Consider the following 23691-nt stretch of genomic DNA (forward strand, 5'->3'; position numbering starts at 1 on the left):
CTATTGCGAGCGGTAAGGTTCGATTTTTGCATCGAAGTGACTTGTTATCGAAGGATTCTGGAGGTCCCGGGCACTTCATTATAGTATAGGCGTTTGAGTGTATAATCGATCCATCATTCAATATCTTGATTTATCTGCTACTAAGTCCCTGCACCCGTAGAGCTGGGTAGTACATGTCCCTGCGCGTAAGAAATTATTATGGGAAAAAATTTGCGACTAACTATATTAATACACGTTTCTCCCAAAATAATAATATTTTACTACCTAGCGCTCCCACTAATTACGGACAAAATATCGTATGCTTCGCTGCCATTAATGTATGCAATAGTCTGCGCTTGGAGGCTAAACCTCGTCCTCATTAATTATTGTCACACGTTCAGGTCGCCTGTTCATGAGCAGTTGATCTATATGACGATCGCTGCCATTAATTGTTTCTCCTCTTCAGTGCATTTCGTGTATTCTCATTTATGTTCGTACAGTTATTTCACGTCGTGTGTTTTATTAGTGTTCCCATTTCTATTGATTTCATATGTGACAATTCGTTATGCCTTCGCTTATTTACTCATATATTTGCATATGTCCTTCAGTTTTGATTAGTTCTTCTATTCGTTACTTCCTATTCTTGCCAACTCCCTGTATTTGTATGTACTGTTTGCGTGTATTTCGCAATTGATCCTGTTTGCTTGTATTGCATGCCTGCGTTTCGCTATTGCTTCTGTTTTTTAAATATTTTCATGCGTATTTTAAGAAGAGGTCCCATTGCAGTGTTCACATTAAGGGACCTCTTTCAGTACACCTGTCTCCATATGTAACCCCCCCACCCCCATGTAACGTTCAATAAACTCAAACTGCGGCGATGTCACGGTTTCCACGATGAGACAGCATCGACGGATTGTCCATCCACATGATATCGAGTTCTTGCCGACACAAAAGGTCAGCGCGATTAGGAGTGCGGCAGGGCCAGCATTCGATCAGTGTGGGCAAAGCGGTGCGTCGTCAAGCGCAGTACAACGATGTAAAGGAAGTCCCCAAAGGCGCCCGGTGGCGGCAGCAATTGGTTGCCGACAACTCTGTTGGTTCAAAACTCACTTAAAAGGTTCTTTGAAAAATGAATGCAGGGGTATGCTTTAATACCAGAAAAAATCGACAAATTTCACAGAAGCGGCAGCATGAGAAGCAGTGGAAGAAAGAGCGTTTTAAAAAAAAAGCGGTATGTAAGCAACCCGCATGCAATATGCCTGTTGTTTATCAGAATCATAGCCTCCTAGATAACTTATCTAGGAGGCTATGTCAGAAAATAGCGTTGCGCGACTCAATCTCCTGTCGTTTCGTTTTTCTTTCTCTTTTTTTGTTTAATGTTTTGCGCCAAAAGCTGGCGTGTCACTTTTACACAAATAAGTATGCTGTGTTTATTTGCCTTGATTAAAGTCCACAGCGTTTTTCTGGAAACTACCGAGACTACAGCAAGTAAATAAAACGCGCCAGGGTGCGCAACTGCGGCTCGGCACCAGCTAAGCTGGCCGTTTTGCTTGTTCCACACAAGTATGCACTGCAACGCGCCCTGTTTTTCTAGCCAGATGCTCACCTTGTACACCAGTCTGGTGAGGGGATACTGGCCGACCTCGTCATCGGTGTAGTCGCTGAACGGGTACATGAATAGCACCGGAATTGAGTCGACCTGCAAGGATGGATGTGTTGACAAGAGAACACGACGACGTCACGGCATCATTATTTTTTTTATTTATTAATAATTTGCTGTAGCGCCGCGAGGAATTACTGCATGAAAGAATGGTGTACGTGTTCCAAGTGACTGCAAAAAAGAAAAGGAAGGCAAACTAAAGCAAACAGAATAAAAATTCGTGAACAGCAGTGTTGTACTGGGAAAGCTATGCACGTAGCACGCCCCCAAAATTGTAATCAGCAACCGTTTAATGTGGATTAATCCACGTAAAGAATAACGTGTGGGAAGAACGAGCATTTAAGAACATTGGTGTTGCACTGTAAAACAGGACGACCTTCAAAGCAGACACGGTAAATTACCACATGTGCCCATACCCAAAGTGCAATTTTGAAATGGTCACTGTCAATGGAACACATCAAGTACAAACTATTGAATCGTGCAGCCGTGAATGGGTGAGAGAGCGGAATTGAAATGTAAACAGCCGACGTCGCAATTTTTGTTGGCATTCAACATGGTCCGGGAAAGAGGTACAGGTAAATAAGTCGTATCAATACTTATCCAGCTAAGAGTAAAACGGGCCGGTTTAAAAGAAAGCAATAAGCTAGTACCTCGGCAGCACAGCAGCGTTGGGCCAAATGTGGCCCAGTTCTGGCAGAAATCGGCACCAGCCATGGCGCAGTGCTCACACATTGACAAAGCGCAACTCAATTGAATGTTGGTCGAGAGCTAGAGCCAAGACTGGGCCAACATCAGGCAAATGCAGCAGCAATTGCGTTGCTGCCGTAGGATCAGCGCTGGGCCATATCGTTGCCATTGCCGGTGCCAGATTTTGACCAATACCCTCTGCATGACGAATACTGAAATATTCGGGCTCTACAGTACGCAATGGAAGGCGTATTTGTATATAAATGCCTCTCTTATCGAATGTTGAGTGAAGAAAGAAAGAAAGAAGGAAAGAAAGAAATGGACATTGTGAAACTGCAAAATTAACATCAAATAAAGATAAGACAGTAAATTTTAATGAAGCATCATAATAACTTAAAGGAGAAAAATAATCTTTGCGCAAGTCCTACATGTTTTCTAAGAAATTAACCCCAGCCGACTCACAACCCCTGTTTACACAACCCGGTTCTTTACTATTGCCTCTCTCTCTCCCTCTCTGTGCCATATATATATATATATATATATATATATATATATATATATATATATATATATATATATATATATATATATATATATATATATATATATATACCGCTCTTCTTGTACCTCTACTATTTAGCGCCTGAAGCCATACCCCCATCCCCTTCCTACCTGATCCCTCGTTTTTGACACTTCCATTCACATCGCCCTTAGTTGACTCCATCAGTGTCACCACCCTCAGCGCCACGCTGACACAAACCCATCAGGAAATTACGCATGATTAGCGCTTACAACGCTTCATTCGTGCTTTTGTTCTGTCGTTCGCTCGCCTCCTTTACCCATTTGTTTGTTTGCCCACACACCCGCCCACGCTGCGAACAAACTAATTCTGTCCATGCGATGGTCAGGACACGTTCATAATTACTACGACGTGTTGCCTTTCTTCTTAACCAGTGACCCCTACATCCGTGCCCTGTTTGGGCACGGATGCAACCATGCTATACGAAACCTACTATAACCGCGCTATAAACACGCTATACGGACCCTGCTGGTGAGACGCTCCTGCACAATGGCGCCTGCGAAGGTTCCGTTGTTGGCTAATTTGCGGGCGTATTCTCGGAACTGGACTTGCAACTTCTGCAAACGGGAAAAGAAAAAGAATTAGAGGATGATGAACGGTATTGTCTGTTCTTGGATATAGGAAACAGATAGACCGGAGGGTGAGAGTGTTAGGTGGCCGCATCAGTTGTCACCACGACGGCAACGCAGATAGTTCCGTTTTGCTTTGGAACGTTAAGACCAATCAGTTGATCAATCAATCCACAAAGTTATCTTATGCACCAGAATTTAAATACGCGAATCCTATCTTTCGTCTAATCATATTTAAAACTTCTTTTTTTTTCTTTGCCATGATCTGTTTATTCGAATCAATATGAGGCACAGAAATTCAGAATAGGTTAGCGGTAATGAAACGCCTTGCAAGTGCCTGTCTTTTTTATTACAACATGCAGTTTTATTAGACAATTTTTAATTACTAGACAGTTCTTTTTTTACCCGAACTCACCAGAACACTGAACCGTTTCGTGTCTCACTTGGTGAAGCTATGTCCTCACTGAGGCGATTGCTTCCGGAAGAAGAAAACATTTACTTGCAGATACTTTCGCTTTCGGAATATTTCAAGAGATTAGTGTTGAATTCCAATGGCGAAGTCGGAGCAAGTTTTTCTGCTCGTTTCGGAGCAAGTTCGTTCCAATGACAGAGTGAGGGCGGGAGTAAGGTATTCCAATGAGAGAGTCAGAGGGGATTCAGAGCGGGAGTCACTCCGCGGAGCAGAAAAAGATGCTCCGCTAAAATCGGCGGAATGGACCGGAACTCCGCGTGACGTATTTCCTTTACTACGTTTGTCTGCTGGGAGGCGCCACCGGTCACGACTCGCGAGGAAGCAAAAGCTGCTGCACGCTTAGCGAGATATCCATTCCGCACTTTAAAAAACAACAACAGGTGAACGGCGCTGAAGAGACAAGTGACCGGTGCGGCGGTGCTGGGAGCAAACAGCGGAAGGAAATGACAGCTCGCAAGGCATCCTGGGTAACTCGGAGGTAGAAGTTCCGCTTCCGCCTTGCTCCGGCGGCGCAGCTTGTGTTCCACTCGCGGATTTGGAGGCGTTGCTCTACGCCAGAGTCGAGTGCTCGCTCGCGGAGTCCGACGGCTGCTCCGACTCCGCCATTGGAATTCAACATAGAGCAGGACGCCTTCGGCGTCTTTGCTCCACAGCGTTCGGGCACTGTGCCAACTGTGCTAAGACAGCGAACCAACTGCTAGCAAGCTGTCGCTCGTAGACGCCGAGGCGTCCGGCGCTAGCTGGTTCAGGCTGGTTAAGTCTTGGTTTCACTTGGTTAACCTTTGATTTAGTTGTAATGATTATACTTAAGTATACAATCATCTTTAATCCAGGTATGACGGCTGTGCCTAGGTCGGTGGCTAGCCATGGCTGTGATTAGGATTGGGTGGACACGCATCGTTCGACAGTGCGACACCTGTTGTGTCACAGGGAAAGCGCAAGTGCTAGACGTGCAAAGAGACGCCGCGAGCATGCGCAGCGCCGAAGCACAAACGGACAGGGTGCAAACGCGGTCGCTACATAGATCTCGACGGTGCGACACCTATTGCATTCCGGACCCTCTCCAGTGAAGCAGCTCGCCGTGCGATACCCGCGGGATGTCAGACACCGCTTGGCGACGACAGCTCAAAGCCTCCCTCTACTCCGCAACGCTCAGAGAAGACGGCCCAGCCTCGCTCTCATGCATGGCCAAGCCATAGAATAAAGAACCAACTTAGAGAAGGGAAACTGCACCTTCCGCAGCGGTTCGAAAATAAGCAGCGGCAGCGCATGGAACTTACTTAGGTGGACGCCAGATGACGCAGCTCAATCCGGAAGCGGAAGTGCACTTATTTTTTAAGAGCGAAATCCAATATGAGGGGGGGGGGGGCGCTTTTCGCCGCTCCCATACGCTGGTACGCGCCGTGCATGCCCTGCCGGCTATGCAGCATGCCTCAATGCCTCCGCTGCCGCGTAGCTGGTGCGTTCTAATTGCCAAGAGCCTCTACTGACGCCCATACAAACAAGCCACAAGTCAGTGAACAGAACGTGCGACTTTATTGGCAGAAGACAAGCAGTGTACATTCTCGTGCAATAGCAGACATTAAATTTGCATGTCGAAATACGCTAGAATCATTGACGCGAGCTCGTAAATGGCTCACCGTCGTCGTCGCACGTGGTGCTCAGGTTAACGAGCGACAACCAGCAGCGGGAACAGTGTCGACTGAGTGTGCCACCTGTTTGCAGCGACAGTCACCGTTAAAAATGCCCAAATTGCATTGCGAAGCAATCGGGTGACGCAGGCATCTGCTGCCACAGCCTACACAGCGACATGGACTACCCCGGATTTTAGCCGTTCACTCCTTTCCAACCTGCACGTTTCTTTTCTTTCGGGGGCCGCTAATGTGCGGCGCACACTTGGTGTCTCGCATTGTCTCAATATTGACAAGTCGCTTTCGTGGGCATCGCCTTCATCGGCTACTCTTGCGAGCCTTTCCAACCATCTGGCTATCAAATTCATACGCATCAGACTATGTAAGCACGTATTCTGGTCTCCGTTCATGCCTAATCGCGGCCGAGAAAGGCCAGAGGCACAATTTGTCCATTGCTGCAGCAGGAAAGGGTGAACGGGGAGCACGAATCACGGTGAATGAAAGTTGGGAGTCTACGTCGCTGTGCAGGCTGCAGGAGCGAATGCTTACTTCGAGAGACTGCTTCCCAGTGCAACCGATCAGGCCGCAATATTCGAAAAACATAACACTGCGACCGTAACCAAGCGACATAACAGCAAGATTAAACAGCAATCAGTCACCGCATGAGGTTCAGACAATACATTATACATTGGCTACGAACCGTATGGCAACAGTGAGCATTCACCATACATGGGTCTCTTACGGTACATTCAGCCGCCTACCTACAGGCGTAATGCTTGCCTTCGTCGCACGTGGTGGTCTAGTAACGAGCGACAACCAGCAGCAGAAACAGATTGGACAGAGTGCCCCACATGTTTGCAGCGACAGTCGCTATTAAAGATGAGCAACTTGCAGTGCGAAGCAATCAGGTGACGCAGGCATCTGCTGCCGCAGCCTACACGGCGACATGGACTACCCATCATTTTAGCATTGACTCCTTTCGAACCTGCACGTTTCTTTTCTTTCGGAGGTCGCTAATGTGTGGCTGACACTTGTTCTCCCACATAGTCTCAATATGGACAAGTCGCTTTCTTGGGCATCACCTTCATCAGCCACTTCTGCGGGCTCCACCCAACTTCATACACATCCGACCATGTAAGCACGTATGCTGGTCTCCATTCATGCCTAATCACGGCCGAGAAAGGCCAGAGGCAGAATTTGCCCATGGCTGCAGCAGGAAAGGGTGAACGGGTAGCACGAATCACGGTGTGTGTAAATTGGGAGTCTGTGTCGCTGTGCAGACTGCAGGAGCAAATCCTTACTTCGAGAAACTGCTTCCCAGTGCAACCGACCAGGCTGCAATATTCGAAAAACATAACGCTGCGACCGTAACCAAGTGACATAACAGCAAAATTAAACAGCAATCAGTCACCGCATGAGGTTCAGACAATACATTATACATTGGCTACGAACCATCTTACAGGCATAATGCTTGCCTTTGTCGCATGTGGTGGTCTGGTAACGAGCAACAACCAGCGGTACAAACAGATTGGACAGAGCCTCGCACCTGTTTGAACCAACAGTCGCCGTTGAAGATGAGCAACTTCCATTGCAAAGCAATCAGGTGACGCAGGCATCTGCTGCCGCAACCAACACAGCGACATGGACTACCCGGCATTTTAGCGTTAACTCTTTTCCAACCTGCACATTTATTTTCTTTCGAGGGCCGCCAATGTGTGGCTCACACTTTGTGTCCCACTTTGCCTCAATGTGGATAAGTCGTTTTTGTGGGCATCACCTTCGGCAGCCATTCTTGTGGGCCTTTCCACCCATACGGCTATCAACTTCATACACTTCGAACCATGTAAGCACATATGCTGGTCTCCGTTTTGAGCAAATCATGGCCGAGGTAGGCCACGAGCACAATTTGCCCATGGCTGCAGCAGGCCAGAACGAACGGGGAGCACCAGTTACGGTGTGTGTATACTGGGAGTCTATCTATGTCGCTTTGCGGACTGCAGGAGCAAATGCTTACCTCGAGGGACTGCTTACCAATGCAACTGACCAGGCCTCCACATCCGAGAAACGTAACACAGCTACCACAACCATGTGGGGCAGCAAAACCAGATTCTGCAATCAGTCGATCACTTCAGTGTAGCTTGAGCAAAGACCCAGGCTATCGAGGAAGGAGAGCAATCATCAACGAGACTAGGAATATGGAAAATGAGAAAGCTTGCATTCAAGAGAGAAGCCACTCTGCTCTGCAAGCACTGAAGGCTAAAAACATCAAGAAAGGTAAAATGGTGCGTAGCACATGGTGCATAAGCTAATGCAAGACACATACCGATGCTGCATCAGCTATTTCAGGAGAGGAATTGTGCATGACAACATACACTAGAAGATACTGCTACAGATATGTTAGGCTACTAGACAGTGAGTGGTATTAAGTATCAGCGAAGAATCGGTTGACCTTTATGTTTGCATGAGGATCAATGATCTCTAATAAAAATGGGCTATGAAAAAGCTTGCATTTATAGAAGAAAAATTACACCTGGCACAAATGGAATTGACATGGCTAGAAAGCTGATTAAGGGCAAACTGACGGAACTCTATCTTTTGGCCAGCGTCGTCCGTGCTTGGTCTGATGTTGCAGGTGCATCTGAAATCGACTTTCTAGAAAGTCCTTTTTAAGTTACCTGGATGACTCAGCCAAATGTTCGTGCTGGTGGAATGGTGGCTGAAGCTCTTTTCAGCCTTGACACCGTCCTCTGCAGACTTGATATCTAATCCATATTCTTCTGCATGCGCTTCTTTGCTCTTGGTGTAAAAGCCTTGCAAATTCGGCTCCAGCCCCTTCCTGTTGGCGCAGATAGGAGCTCCTGTGATGACCAAGATGTGCTTGGCATAGACTCTGTTGGGGCAGAACGGTGACACATGAGATACAGCACAGATTAGCCAAACTCATGTGTGTTTTCTTTTATGTTCGAAGCAATTATACTGAACCATAAATATGAACGAACATTCATATCTGCTGCAAACAGCAAGCCAATACAGCATATAACAAACATATTTATTTCTGAACCATGTGTTGTTTACCTTGTAGTAGTAGCCAACGTCAACACAATGACCTTGTAGCAGGCAGCTGCTTCTGTTTAGTGCGTGGAGTGTGTTGCTTTATACTGGTGCCGTCCTCATTGCTACTGTTACGTTTCGCCTACGACGCGCGGTAAAGCCGGCGAGGATACAACAGACGCCAGGGCTTCGTTCAAAGCGGCAGACATTTTGGCCCGTTCGGCGCCGCCGCTACGCCTCCCTGCCAAGCGCGTCCAGGCATGTTCCAATGCCACGTGTCTTCATGTGCGTGTGTGAGTGTATGTGCATATTGGTGCCCACGCTTGTCGAAGCGCGGCAGCCGGGGAGAGGAGCTCCCAACAACTGTGAAGCGAGGGGGTCCGAGCGGCGCCGACACGACGGCTGCTCCACCTTCTCTTCCCATTGTGCCCACGCTTGTCGAAGCGCGGCAGCCGGGGAGAGGAGCTCCCAACAACTGTGAAGCAAGGGGGTCCGAGCGGCGCCGACACGACGGCTGCTCCACCTTCTCTTCCCATTGTGCCCGAGTGGCGCCGACACGACGCTGCGCCACCTTATCCCATTGTGCCCGAGCGGCACAGTCACGTGCTCGTCTATAGAGGGGTTCCTTCTTGCCCTCAACTGCGAGAGTATAAAAACAGCTGCCCCCGGACGCCAAAGAGGGCTCCGATTTCTTCTGTTGAGTAAAGTGCACTCCCGTCTCTCTACTTCGGTCAACCTGACCGCCAACTCTTTGCGATGTTAGAATAAACAAGTTGTTTTGTTGTTACTAGTCGACTCATGCTTTGCCGGGACCTTCGGATGCTTCCAGTTGTACCCCAGGCCGCCAGGCCAACGCTACCCTTGGGGCTTGCGACCCAGGTGCAACAACGGGCGTCAGCGCCGAGTTCCCAACAACTCGTACCAGCGGTGCGATTACAACACTACATGTCTGGAACAGAAATTTTGAATGAATCAGAAATTGAAAAAGAAAAATTTTGCAATATGAAATGCAAAAAGGTGGGACATATATATTGTAATGGTTTGCGACTACAGAACACATGCAAATGTACTGTCTGTTCTAGGGTGCTTAAGCAGCGGGTTAAATAAATATTGCTATTGTCCATAAAATTGGTGTCTGCCTAACTACAATGCATGTCAACAGCATAAGTATTATTAAGATCACAAATAAGAACATTTGTGCGTTCATTTATATACTAGAAGAGATCACACTGCTGGTTCCACAAGCAAATGCATGAAAGTAATGAAGCTATTAGAACTGATGCATTATTTTTCTGCACGAACGTGATGCACCGCTTCACTACTGCAAAAATAAATGCCCTACGGTAAACCAAACTGAACAGCAAGAACATTTGGAACCAACAAGTACGAAATATGGGTGAATTATCATGCTTGCAACTCTTTAATACATTAAATTCTGTACTTTCACTTCATTTTACCAAAGGATTATTCGGTTTTGTGGACGAAACAAGTTGCCGGCAGAATCGAAAAAGAAGTTTAAAATGTATATTGATAAGGCTACTCAGTCACCTACGACCACGGCTACAAGAAGTTGAAAAATGAGACACGCGTTCCGATATCGCTTTCTTTCCTGGTTGTGTGTGTAGAACGACAGCCTCGCAAGTAAAGGTTTATTTAGGAAACAGCAACTGAGATCCTGACGGCGCATATGTAATGCAGGATCTAGTTCGTTAACTTGTGCCCGCTTGGAAGGTAATGAGACGGATATGATATAACGAATCAAGCAGCGGTGTTAAACGACTCACCGTTATTGCCGTTGTCAGCCGCAGCAAAATCCAGCTACCATTTCGATGCAGACGTGTTCCTAATGGCTCACGACCGAAACCCAACTTCCGGGCTTACATGTCCGCTTGCGAACACGTAACTTCACCCCAAGTTAAATAACGCGAGACATCGAAGCGCAAGAAACTAGTTTTAGAAACAAAGAAGCAACCAGTCTGAGTGTACGAACGAATGAATCCGTACCGCCGTGCACTCGAAAATAGCGGTAAAACTTTAAATCCAGGCCAGAGGTCACGTGAAAGATCGGTGATGCTGAACGTTATTTGCGTTTATAATGACGAAGAAACAATAAACTTACTAACAAGGAGTACAATATCTAACCAGCGATGATAATTTTGCGCCGTGTTTTATGTAACAAAAATGCTTCGGTAATTGTAAGAGAAAGTTTGTAAAATAAAATGGCGCTTATTACGACGCCTCTACCGGGAACTGTTGGAACTAACGTAAGCATCGCGAAGTGATTTTACTGCGCTGGTTTCGTTAGCAGCGGCGCGCGGTCGATTTTTTCGCCCTCTGTGGCCATTTGTTGAACTTGAGAGTGTGCTACCCCTGGCCAAGCCCGCAGTGACTAGGCGAGCGTGGCGCTCCTCTTAGCCAGGCGCGCGGTGAGTCACGTGGTCAGGCGGCAACCCAGCTGCGGAAAGCGCATGCGCCAAGCTGACTTACGTGATGCGTTGCCAAGGCTAAAGCGCAGCTGCGGTCAAATGAGGGTCAAATTGCTGGCTACGGCGAAACTCGGCTCGACGCGGTTAGTAAAGCTTTCGCTCTAAAAATGACCAACTCTTCCCTACCGGAAAATGGAAGTAAGCTAAGCTTGTCCTGCGTTCACCTGACCTTCGTCACGGTTGATTGCTTCGACCTCCCGCTCCCTCAGCTCGGGATCTTCTCGTTGCTGTCGGTTTGCCTGGGCTCGGGCGGCTGTAACGGCTAGATCGGCGCGCCGACGGCGAGCCCTTTTAGGGGCGAGTTCTCGCGGCCGTTCGTCGAACGCTGCCCGCTCCTTACGGGTAACGCACAACGCGTACTCGCCCCATCCGTTTTCCGGGACTGAACTGAACGGAAACGAAGCTGGCGCAACGCACGCGATACCCTCTCCTGCCCTTTTCCTCCCCGGCGGAAGCGAAACGACTCTGATTGGTTGCGCGCGTGGCGTGAGAGCGCGCCTATGCAGCTGGAATCCTTGCTAATGAATCACGCTTTGGCGCCGGCGCAGCTGTCAACTCATCAAACCACCCTTTCCCGCAGCTGCTCTGCTGTGGGAGCAACTGGGTTTTTTGCCTGACCACGACAACGCCACTTGTGAGCCAATACAAGCTTCGCTTGAAGAGTTAGGAGAGAGCATTACGTCACGCAACCAGCTTTGGCAAGCGAACGCTCCGTGACGTCAGCCCCTTTGCACAGGGTCCGCCAAACATGTGACCTCTTGCGTCGAGATCACGGAGGAAGGATCGAGATTTGCCTGGACGTTTAGTTCCCAGTCATATTCCCAGAAGCTTTAATTCGGTGTGCTCTTGTTCTGCTCCCATGCCGTGGCTCCGCCTGCAGAGCGGGAGCACTAAACCCAACCGCGCATTTTGACGTAACGATCAGGTGCTGGGTCGACGGGTGTGGCTTCAATCGCGTTGCGCAATGCTCCCTTCTATATTTTCCGTCCTTCATGAGCGATAGTCTCGCGAAATCTCGCGAACTTGAAAGTATCTCGGAAGGTGATCGCCAGAGAATAGAACCCCTGGTACGCGCATCAGCATCATATCACAAATTCAGCAATATCTCACGTCATATAGATTATGAAGAGCATGAATTAAGGCTCACCGACAACTACTCAAGTCATCACCTGGCTGTGGCACTCAAGTCACCTGGCTGTGTGGCCCTATGAAACCGCTAGATTAACTCTGTCATACATAACGGATGTAAAGTCATGTCGTCACGAGCGTTTACTCAGCCTGGTCCCAAGCAGTGGATTGATTATGCCTTTCTCGGGGTGACCAGTTCAACTCAGTATTTTTAATGCGTAAGCATTCTTTGGCGAGTGCACCCAGCAATGTCTGTCTGTCACGCGAAAAGGGTAATGCCTTGACCTGCACAAAAATGTGTAATTTGCGAAATTAGGAGATTTAGTACCCATAGGCATACATAGGGCTACTTTGAAAACGCATGGGGAAGCTCACAATTGGTGTGGGCCAGCTTTAAACTTGGGGTTGGGTCAACTTGAATTTTGTGGTGGGCCAACTTGAAATTTGGGGTTGGGTCAACTTCAAATTTGGGGTAGGGGCAACATGAAATTTAGGAGTGGGCCAACTTGAAATTTAGGGCTGGGCTATCTGAAATTAGGGGGTGGGCCAACTTGAAATTTAGGGGCGAGCTATCTGAATTTGTGGGTTGGGCCAACATTAAGTTTGGGGTCGACCAACTTCCAGTTTAAGGATCGGCCAATTTGAAATTTGTGGGTGGGCCAAGTGAAATTTGGGAATGTGCTTTAACATACTTAGACAACTGCAGTGGAGTTTCTGCATATTTTTTTAAAGTGTACCTAGAGTCGTTGCTGCATACTTTCGAAGATTCCTCAGTTGCGGAGTCTTGAGGTTTGTTTTCACAGCAATATTTTTATTTTCTCTTCAAAAATTGTAATAGGATGTACTTAACATCTTTCTTGGGTGTTAAAGAGTCCTTTCGTGTTGACAAATTTTATTGTAGCCAGGACCGTATCTTTTGTTAAAATTCGTTAACCAGGAGGATGACCCCCAAAGTTTCACGAATGTGTTATCTTACAATCCGGGTAGATCCCGAAGGCGGTAAGATGGTGCGACACACCGTCTGAAAGCGCTGGTACTAGGAAAAGACTTCAGAAATTGGTTGGAACCCATTTTTAAAGCGAAGCTTTCTTGCCGAGTTCCAGGCACTTTTCCGTACGTATCTGGTCTCTAACACGGAACGCCACGCACAGAACGCCCTTTCTCGCGGCCAAGCCAGTGTGTTGAGACGCTTGGCGCGTTTCAGTCGGCAGTTGCATGCAATGAATCCCACGCATCAGAAACACCACGAATGCAACACGACACTGTAGATATACCACAGAAAATTTAAACAAGTTATATATACGTCCAGCGTGTCTATAATTCACTGCAATGAAAATAATTTCTTCGTATAAGACGGTGCTCTTTAATACTAGTATTAATGCTTTAAAAAAGAAACATTTCGCTTCACACACGCATGCTTCATGAGCCAATTACATCAAGAATGCTTCGCTTTGGGTACGTGTCAATTGGAGTTCAGTCTGCCTGTTTCTTCCTTTCTTCTTTCTTTTTGTCTTTCCCTACATATACAGAAATCGAAGCAAAACAAAAATGCTCAGCAGCCTATAATATATAATAGTGGAGGCTTTTCCTCTGAATACAGTCCAGGTCTCCCACTCCCTCCATATTTTTCTTAGAGCGCAGCTCTTAAGTCCAGACCACACGTACGCTTGCGGAGGCGCGCAAGCTCACGTTCGCGCGCCCACGCATGCGCAGACGGTGCGGCATGGCTTGTACGCGTCGAAATGCGGCGTGATCTCGGGGAACAGCTCCTCCCTGTTATCGCGCACTTGGGTGGCCTCGCGTCAGCGCGCCTGGCTACGCAGCTACGGCGCGGAACGTTCAACTCTCAGTGAAGCAGATTTATATCATGCAAGAAAATGCTTTTCCTTTTTTGAGCTGATCTAAAAGCTGCCGCTGGCCTGGTCGCCGCCGGATTGCCGACGGCGACCAGGCCAGCGGCATGCGACCAGCGTGGAAACAAACCGCTGGCCTGGACCTACTGCGCATGCCCTACTTCGCCTGCGGCGCCGCCGCCGCAAATGCGCGCCGCGCGAGCCACGCGTCCCCGTGTTCACACTTTCTTTCCGAACAGTGAGCGGCGCAACCGGTGGAAAGGCTTCGTCTGCCGCTGCTGCTTAACGCCCGAGCAGAGGCCTATGACGCCACCGAGCACCACCCTATCGCTCGAAATCAAATTCTTTGCCACAATATATCCTAAATTCAAAACGCCTAAACAGCTGCGGTCAAGATTCGCATTGGGGGTATCGTAATCGTCAGTGGAATTTGCTACGTGTGTGTCTGAATAAACAAGCAATCAGTCAAGGCAAAACAGTGTCACGTATTGTCTCGATAGTTAGCTGCCACGGTAACGGGTGGAGGAAACTGGCGCACTGTAGCTTTCATAAGCAAGTTGTTGCTATACAGCGACAGCCGCAATAATATCCCCAAAGCGCTTGTCGGCTTTGACACGAAATACGTATGCCTGTGTCTGTGTACTAACGGGCAGAGTATCGGGTTCTTGTGCTGCGGGACCCAGGTTTAATCGCTCCATCAGACGCTTAATTTATTTTTAATGCGAAACATTCTTTGCTTCATTCCAGGAACTTTGCGGCAGGTCGGCAAGTCAGTAGACGGGGAGGAATTTCTTCTCTCGCCACACTTCCCAACTCTCCAATAAAAAGAAATGACCGACAGTGAAATCGAATCTCTACGTCCAAGCATAGCAGCCCGCTGCTCTAATCACTGGACCACGATCGCACATTTCTTGATAGGAATATTTCTTTGCCTCACTCCAGGCACTGTGCTGCGGGCATGTAGGTTCCTTCTCCGCCGCGTTTCGGGCCAATTCCATAAAAAAAAATGAAGCACATCCTATGCACTGTGAGAATCGATGTTAGGCGAAGCATTTTGCTAGTAGCTGACTACCCAGCATCATTTGGGATAACGCAAAGCATTACCAGGTGGCCCAACGTGTTTACGTAAAACGAACATCAACATGTGTGACGACAGCAGCCAGAAGAAGGTGACAGTGATCGTGTAACGCCGACTGCCTGATTTCTACTCCGGCCGTTCGACGCGAACTTACGACACGCCGATTGCTGAGCTCTGCATAAGTACTGGATGAATGTGAGAGAAACGCGGAGTGTGACGTCATCAGCAACTACGTGTTACACAATCGCACATACCTATATGTGGCTATGTCATGCGGTGGATGTTAAAACGACGATGGCATTTCGACTCTGGCGATGAAGCGTTAAAACGTGTTCGACCTGAAAGGTGATAAAAGGTGGTACAGCCGGTACAGCGTCGCACAGTTTCGACGCTGCGTTAGGTGCTACGAGGAGAGTATAGGAGGATGTCCTTCACGCGACGTCACGAAAACTACGAGAACTCTCCATCTCATACGACGTGTGCAGATTGATTGCGCATAATTACGTCGAACAAAAGACAAAAAAAAGTTCTTTCCGATTATTTCGTCTTTTTCGGCACTAGCTCTCCGCTGTCGGTCACACTTTTTTTTCGGGCCGCGCCAGCTTCGCCCAACTTTCGCGCGATGTCACAAAACCTTGAAATCTCACCGTGACGCGTACGCACTAAAGAGGCGTGCCAGTGAAATGTTTTCGGAACAGCCTGGGATGTACCTTCACCCTGGCGGCTGTCTCGTCGGTGTGAAGCATCGCCCGCACGCGGTCGAAGGCGAACGGCCGGGCCTCGGTGTCGAAGAGCGTCAGGCAGCGGCGCTCGCTGTGCGCCTTGCCCACCACGCCGGTCATCAGGGTCACCGTGGCGCTGGCCGCCGGCTCAGTGCCCGTCGCCAGCGCGAGCCGAGCTGCCACGTGCAGCCACTGAACCTGGCGGGCTACTCGGTCCACGGCCTTCCTGTTGGAAATCGGGCGAGGGTGAATCGTCACACGGTGGTCGCCACGTGCTTCTTTTTAAGGATACGAGCGCTCCCTGGCCGCGCCACTGGCCGCGGGAGGCATCTTGCGATTTATTCGCGGGCTTCTTTAACGCTCGGAAAGACACTTTTATATAGCAGGTGTTTAGCAACAGAAAGCTGCATCGGGAGTTTTTCACCTTGCGCTACAATTTTCTACTTGAGACTTTTCATCTAATTATGATATTTGGGAAGTTGATTAATTAATTGAGATTAATTCGGTAATTAGGCGGTGAAAAAATATAATCTGAGTGTCTCCAAGCGACGCAAACGACATTACCTTGAGTCTGTCTAGCTACGAGGCATCCGCAGTTATATATATATATATATATATATATATATATATATATATATATATATATATATATATATATATATATATATATTGGTGCATGATGATTGGGACACCCTGTATAGGCGACATGGGAGCATTCTGCGTAGAGCAGGAGAAAGACAAACATGCACACAGACGAGGCGCGAGGTCACGTGCTTGTCAATACGCTGTATACTATATACTGCAGCATCGGCAAGCGGCTGAAGCAACGTCAATTCTCATGTCAGCTCTCGGGGCCACGCGACATTTCCCAAAATGAAGGATCCTATTCCAAGATGTTCACAGGGTCTCGGGATATTTTGCGTGATTCCTTCTCTTGTAGTCGGGTTCATTACTCCTATATTGCGTTCTTGGAGAGGAACTCTCCCATCTGGCCTGCGGTCTTTTGGAAACGCGATACGCAAGCGAACCAGCAAACTTGGAGAGTGTTTTCGCCTGTGTGACTTTAGCGGTGTACTAGTCCAAACGGTGGCCGACTCTTTTGCTGCGCATTTCTCTTCATTTTATAAAGCTTCAAGATTCAACGCAGGTATCTGTCAGAGCAACACGTCGTTTCTTACACCTAGTTCTGTGCTAATTGTTAGATGAAGAACTGATCAGCGTATGCCTTAAGCATTTGAACCTGTCCCCAACCTGCGGTCCAGATGGCATCACCTATGCCATTCTCAAACATTTCAACTGCACTTGCCCCATTATTCTAACTGTTTAATAACTGCTTGAAAACTCCCATTTTCCATTGCATTTAAAACTGGTAGTGCTTCTCACGTACTCCAGTGAGGCTGTAAAATTAGTGTCTCTAATGCTCAGCAGATTTTCCTTCTCTGCGCCACATCCAAGATTCTTTATTTCGCTCTTCACAACATATTGAAAAAGAAAACTGCCCTCAATGAGCATTTCGAATACACAATCGAGTCGAAGAGCCTATGTGAATACAGCGGACTACCTTTTAGTGCGAGCAGCTGCTAGGTTTTGAATCAGCATGAAATTCTCTCTGGTTGCTTAACTATCACAAACCTCGCAAGTGTCATGACGCTGATATCTGCACCGGTAGATGAGCGGTAGCAAGTTGACAGCATTTACTGCAACCTCAGCATAGCTTATGACGTCGTAAGCTTACACACTATGGTGATGACTCTTCAGTTGCCAATCTCTTGTACGGCATGCATCCTCTTGATAGGTCATGTTACTTAAATGTCCATGGTCAAACGTCTTATTATGAGGCAACTAACTAGCAGGGTACCTCAAGACTCATTGTGACCACTCCTGTTTTAATTTTTTATTAAAAGGCTTCCTTCCCCTATTCGGAATTTCTATTCCCTTGTATATGCCGATGACCTCGATATCCTTAAGCAACTTTTGGTGACTCATATTTTGCAATACTACCTGTTTTCTTTTTCTGAATACTGTAAAGTGATCGGCCTGGCCTTGAGTACTGCTAGCAGCAATGTTATGACTTTCACTCGCAATACAGCAAGTATTTCGTTTTCTTATTCTCTAGGTTCCGTTCCATTGTGCAAGGTCTCTGAGATCAAAGATCTTGGTGTGCCGTTTAGTTCAACCTTGCACTGTTCTGCTCACACTAAACACGTTGTAATGCGGGACCTCTGCTCTCTTTGTTCTGTCTGCAGATTATCAAGGTGATTCAATCCTCCAGCACGTTTCCTCAATTTTTACGCAGGAATGCGTCTTTATCCATTTGTATGCATGTTGGTGGTCTCGAATAGCACCTCTAAATCCAGCCGTGATACCACAGAATGGTTTCAGAAAAAACGTTTCTACGCATTTACCATGACCGCTTAATTAACACCGGTGGTGGTGGTGATAAATTTTATTTCTATATTGCCGCGGCGCCATCTGTGCCCAACCACGCTGACGACAAAGACGACGACCTCGTGTGTGCAAGCGAGGCGCTATAGAGAAAAAGCCTGAACTGAGCGCTTGTCCTGATTCTCTCGATTAAATACCGCCCTCCACTCTTGTCTCCAGTGAGCGGCGACACTGGTGGAGGTGCTGGGGATCGCATCATCGCCTAATGATAGGGACGACTCCTGCGAGTAGCCCTGAATCCAGCCCTTCAAGACATCATCCACGCGTCGAGACACCTGTGCACCGCGCAAGCCGCCACCTGCAAAGTCTCTGCCCGGAATTCGTCCTCTTGTAAGGAACTGTGTGAGCGACATCACCGACTTAGAAAATGGGGCTTGCAATCCAACACATGTGACTGTTCACAACAATCTAGTCCCAACTAGCTCCCATGGGCCCTTATATTCGAAATGCCGGGGGCCAGATAATGACACCTACAGGAGGAGAAGGAGGTGAAACATTTATTTTAAAAAAAGAAAGAACAAGCAGATGTCTTTCTGCTAGTGCGGGAGGTGCCCTTAGTCCAGGGCTCCTGCGGCTCTTGCAGTCTCCGGGGCCCGCCGCACCAGTTGCTGCTGGTTACGAGGGTCCGAACTAGTCCACACGGCCTCCCACTGCTCGGGTGTGGGGTTGGGTATTTGCGGGACCGCCTTCACGTTGAGGCACGCCTATGTGGTGTGATATAGGGAGGCGTAATCGTTACAAAGGGGACAGTTGTATGGATATAGTGTATGGATATAGTATGCATATAGTGTAGGTTTTATTGCGTGTACTCTGCTTAAATGGGGGTATGTATTGGTTTGTAGTTGTCGCCATGTTACGGCGTCGTCCCGTGAGAAGGTCTTGTGTGGAGGTGGGCATTGTCGTCTGTTCAATTTGTGGTGTTGTAGTTTGACGTTGTATTGTAAAGGTACGGGCTCCATAGATGCGGCCGTATCCCTCTCTTGCGGCGCCCGGGAAGGATCAGCTCGGGCTACAGCGGGCGCATGCTGATTTCCACGTAGGCACTCGTGTCCTGAAGTCCACACTATTTGAACGTCCGGGAATTGGGAGGCTTGTTTGAGGAGTCGGTGGGCGATTGAAGATATTCTGCATCTCGCGTAGCTACGGCAAGCTGCCTCGGAGTCAGTAATAATTGTGACGTACTCGTTGGTCAGACTAGAGGTGATATGGCCAAGGCGATGGCTGTGTCCTCCGCTACGAGGGCGCTGGCAGTACGAACCGTCGTCGATACCACCTCTTGAAGGTTATAGTCGGCAACGCTGGCCGTCATGGCTGCTTTTTGTGGGTACTGCGCGGCATCTGTGTATAGTGTGGTGGGGAGACTGCCATGTTTTGTCTGTAGCGCATTTGCGCTAGCTTGGCGACGATCGGCATGATGTTCCAGGTGCATGCTTCTGGATATAGGGGCTACCTTGATGTGCTCCCGGAAGTTGGGGGCCAGATGGATTGCTTGTTCGTGGCCTTTGCCATGTGTGGGGTAGCCAAGGCGACCTAGGACTGTTATTCCTGTTGGTGTGAGGGCTAGGCGTTCTCGTTGGCTTGTGAGGTGGGCGTCTATGATTTCTGTTGTAGCATTATGAACTCCTAGGACTCCAAGCTTGAGTGTCGCTGTTCCCGATGGTATAGGCGGAGCGCTTGCTTGTAAGCTTTTAAGCTTTCCGAAGAAGTACGTCTATTTTATCTATTTCCTTGGGACTGAGGAGTAAGTACGGGGTAGCGGAGGCAATGCGGCTGATTATCAGGGCCTGGACGAGCTGTATTATGTCGTCTTCTTTCAGTCCGTGTTGTTTTGTGCTGATGCGGCTGACAATTCGCATGATTTGGAAGGTGGTCTGCTGGATACGTTGGATGGTGTATGCGCCTTCGCCGTCCTATTGGATGTGGAGGCCGAGAATGCGGACGTGGTTTACTGTGGGTATTTCTTTGTCGTCGACGGTGAATGTGATGTGGGGTAGTTTTCTTCGTGATTTCTGTTGGACGACTAATAGTTCTGACTTCTCGGGGGAGCACCGGACACCACTTGTCTTTGCATATTGCTGGGTGACGTCGGTCGCTTGTTGAAGGGCGTCTTGTTTCTCTCCTTCGGAACCAGTGGAGGTCCAGATAGTGATGTCATCGGCGTATATTGCATGCCTGATTCCTAGTATTGCGTTGAGTTTGTCAGGTAATTTCATCATAGCAATATTGAAAAGGGTGGGTGATAGAACAGCACCTTGTGGGGTTCCTTTGTTGCGGGTAGGTAACTTCGGGTTTCTGAGTGAGCCAATGCCTATCGTGGCCGTGTGATTGCTTATAAAGGCGCGTATATAATTGTAAGTATTACGACCACAGTTCGTGAGACTTAGGTTTGTATGAATTGTATGGTAAGCCACATTGTCGAAAGCACCTTTGAGATCGAGTGCTAGAGTATGGTGAGATGTGTTCAAGGACTTGTTCCTTCACCTGAAGAAGGCTGTCCTGGGTAGAAAGGTGGGACCGGAATCCGAACATTGTTTCGGGAAAGAGGTCGCTGGATTCTACGTAAGGTTGAAGCCGGTTCAGATTGACATGCTCCAGAAGCTTGCCTAGGCATGACATCATTGAGATTGGTCTCGTATTTTCTAAGCTGGAGAGTTTGCCAGGCTTCGGAATGAGTATTATGTCCGCGTGCTTCTAGTCTCCTGATAGCGTACCCGCTTCCCCGTGATGATTACACAGGTCAGTAAAAGATTGAATAGTGCCATCATCCAGATTGCGCAGAAGCTTTTTATGTATTTTGTCCTAGTCTGGGGTGATGTTTCGTGTGAGTGCATGGAGTGCTTGTTGCACCTCAGTGGTAGTGATCGGCCTGTCGAGGTCGTAATTGTCACTCGCGCTGTATGTTGGAGGTTGTCTTTGTGCGGGTTTGGAATCGCCTATGTACCGTGCCCGCAACTCCTCCAGGATTTCGTCATCAGAACCAGAATGGTTGTGGAGGATACGTTGGATTGTTTGCTGGCTAATTGCCTTGCTTTGTGTGGGGTCAAGAAGATGGCGTAGCAGCGACCATGTTTTGGCCCGTGCTAAGATTGCCCTGCACCTTGTTGCAGGAAGATGTACTGCACGACTCCAGATAGGAAATACAGCTTTTGTCGCCACTCTTGTGATTTTAAAGGAGTGCTGCAGATCACTCATCCTTGGAATGGACTTCTAGCGGGAGTACGGCGCCGTAGTTAACTTACAGTGCGGTGACATAACCTTGTCAACTAGTACGGACACGAGCCACGACGAAGAGCGCCAACGTACATCGTTACGTGTCGCCGACGACGATGTCTGCACACCACCACTGTCATGCAGTCTTGTCTCCGTCAGTTGCGGAGAACAGTTGAACAAGGACGGTGTAGTCGAACGATTAACTGCTCTTCTCTTCCATCAGGGTGTCGTCACCGCTCGCGGTATCTTCAGCCTAATCAGTGGTCCAACAGAGGTACTTCTGACAAATTTCACCATTGAACGCCGGCACATCAGTAAAGGCACCGCTGTAGCATACGTTGACGAAATTGACCACGTTCAACACTGCTTTGCTGTAAAAGAGGAACTGACCACCGATGCGATGCCACATGCACCCCTCGTCGACGTTGACCCAGGTTTAGCGCCGCAACAGAAACAAAGTCTCAGGGAACTGCTTGACGATTTTAAGGACTGCTTCTCTTCAACGTCCCGAGTGCGTCAAACACCACTGACGAAACACCGCATCATTACGGAGGAAACAGCAATGCCCATCCGACAGCATCCGTATAGCGTGGTTGAGAAAGAGCGTGAAGCAATGCAGCAGCAAGTCAAGAAAATGCTAGAAATCTGTTCAAGATCTAAACAATAAAAATTCCAATATTCTCTTTTCTTTTTTGCCTGATGAACAATGTGCGCCATATATATGTACCCCAGTTGAATATTTAGAAATTACCGAATACCTTGGCATACATACATTTCGATAGCAGCATAGTTGTTGCAGCGTCACATGGCATTAATTTGTAGAAAGCTGAGGAGCACCGCAAGGCTGCTTTTTAACATAAACGGCATGGTGCTGCCCTCTGTAAAGAAAGGTATTTTACATGCACCAGCGTACAATGTGCTTAAATACGGCATTATGGTTTTTATTGTCCTGCTCAGAACGCTGGCAAAAACCTAATGGACAATTCAGTAAAAAATTATGTTAGGAAGTGTAGCTTTCGGGAGCACATTTCACGCAAATACCATTTTTCATGAGCTACGATGTTCTGCATTCCAGGCTATATTTACCAAAACTACGATTCTTTGCCACTGTAGGAGTGAGGATTTTATTGTTGCCTACATAGCGCTCCACGACTGTTGAGAAAAAAGTGTATCGCAGTGCCCCGTTTTTCTACTAGATAGGGTGAGTCGAGAAGAAGTGTGTATATTCCTAAAATATTTAATAATCGATTAGATTTCTCTTCTGTGACTTCAAAAAGACAGTTGAACAAAGTTGTTAGCCTCTTTATTAATTGCGTTTCTGCTGGTAGTATCTGGTAGATTTGCTTTATTTCTCTTTTTTAGTTTTCCTTGTTACGTTGTCTGTCATTGCTCTATATTAAGCGTCTTGTCTTAGCATTTTTTTTTTTCTCTTTGACTGTATAACCACTGTGTAGCCCACTCTGCCGGACCTAGTCGTGTACATAGTTCTATGTAGGCTTAGACACGCCCGTTTCCATGTGTTTATTCTTGTAGTGTATAAGCATTTATTATTCTTATGATTGTTGTTGCTGTCAATATTATTATTGTCCTTCTTCTTTGTTTCCTTCTTCTTCTTTGTCTGATTTTTGTTGTTGTTGTTGATGTCGTCGTCGCTGTTGTTGTTGTTGTTGTTGTTGATGATGATGATGTCGCCGTGGCTGTTGTTGTTGTTGTTTTTGTTGTTGTTGTTGTTGTTGTTGTTGTTGTTGTTGTTGTTGTTGTTGTTGTTGTTGTTGTTGTTGTTGTTGTTGTTGTTGTTGTTGTTGTTGTTGTTGTTGTTGTTGTTGTTGTTGTTGTTGTTGTTGTTGTTGTTGTTGTTGTTGTTGTTTGAGGAGCTCATTTCTAAATACATGGAAACGAAGGAATCGTGTTCGTCAGCACTCACTCCCCCTATTCTGATAAGTTCTGGGGTATCTAAAAGAAAAAATAATAATAATCTGGTTACTGTACGAATCAGATATTTTTTTTAGTTTGTCAATTTCCTTTACAAAATTCTTAAAATTGCTCACTCTTACAAATCCCGGCCGCGGCGGCCGCATTTCGATGGTGGTGAAATGCAAAAACGCCTGTGTGTTCCATGCATTGGGGGCACGTTAAAGAT

The 23691-nt window shown here is 47.6% G+C and overlaps 1 protein-coding gene across 1 annotated transcript in view; it reads right to left on the reverse strand.

The window, feature by feature from the left end:
- LOC142574786 (uncharacterized) overlaps window positions 1–23691 on the reverse strand; it is a 128932-nt gene that overhangs the window by 43462 nt on the left and 61779 nt on the right. Inside the window, exons 11-13 of the mRNA XM_075683800.1 lie at window positions 15885–16122; window positions 3371–3463; window positions 1586–1678 (exon numbers count right to left, since the gene is read on the reverse strand). Of these exons, the coding sequence (XP_075539915.1) occupies window positions 1586–1678; window positions 3371–3463; window positions 15885–16122 (424 nt within the window). The remainder of the gene's footprint in view (window positions 1–1585; window positions 1679–3370; window positions 3464–15884; window positions 16123–23691) is intronic.

The sequence above is a fragment of the Dermacentor variabilis genome, chromosome 3, assembly GCF_050947875.1.
Source record: "Dermacentor variabilis isolate Ectoservices chromosome 3, ASM5094787v1, whole genome shotgun sequence".
Taxonomy (NCBI): domain Eukaryota; kingdom Metazoa; phylum Arthropoda; class Arachnida; order Ixodida; family Ixodidae; genus Dermacentor; species Dermacentor variabilis.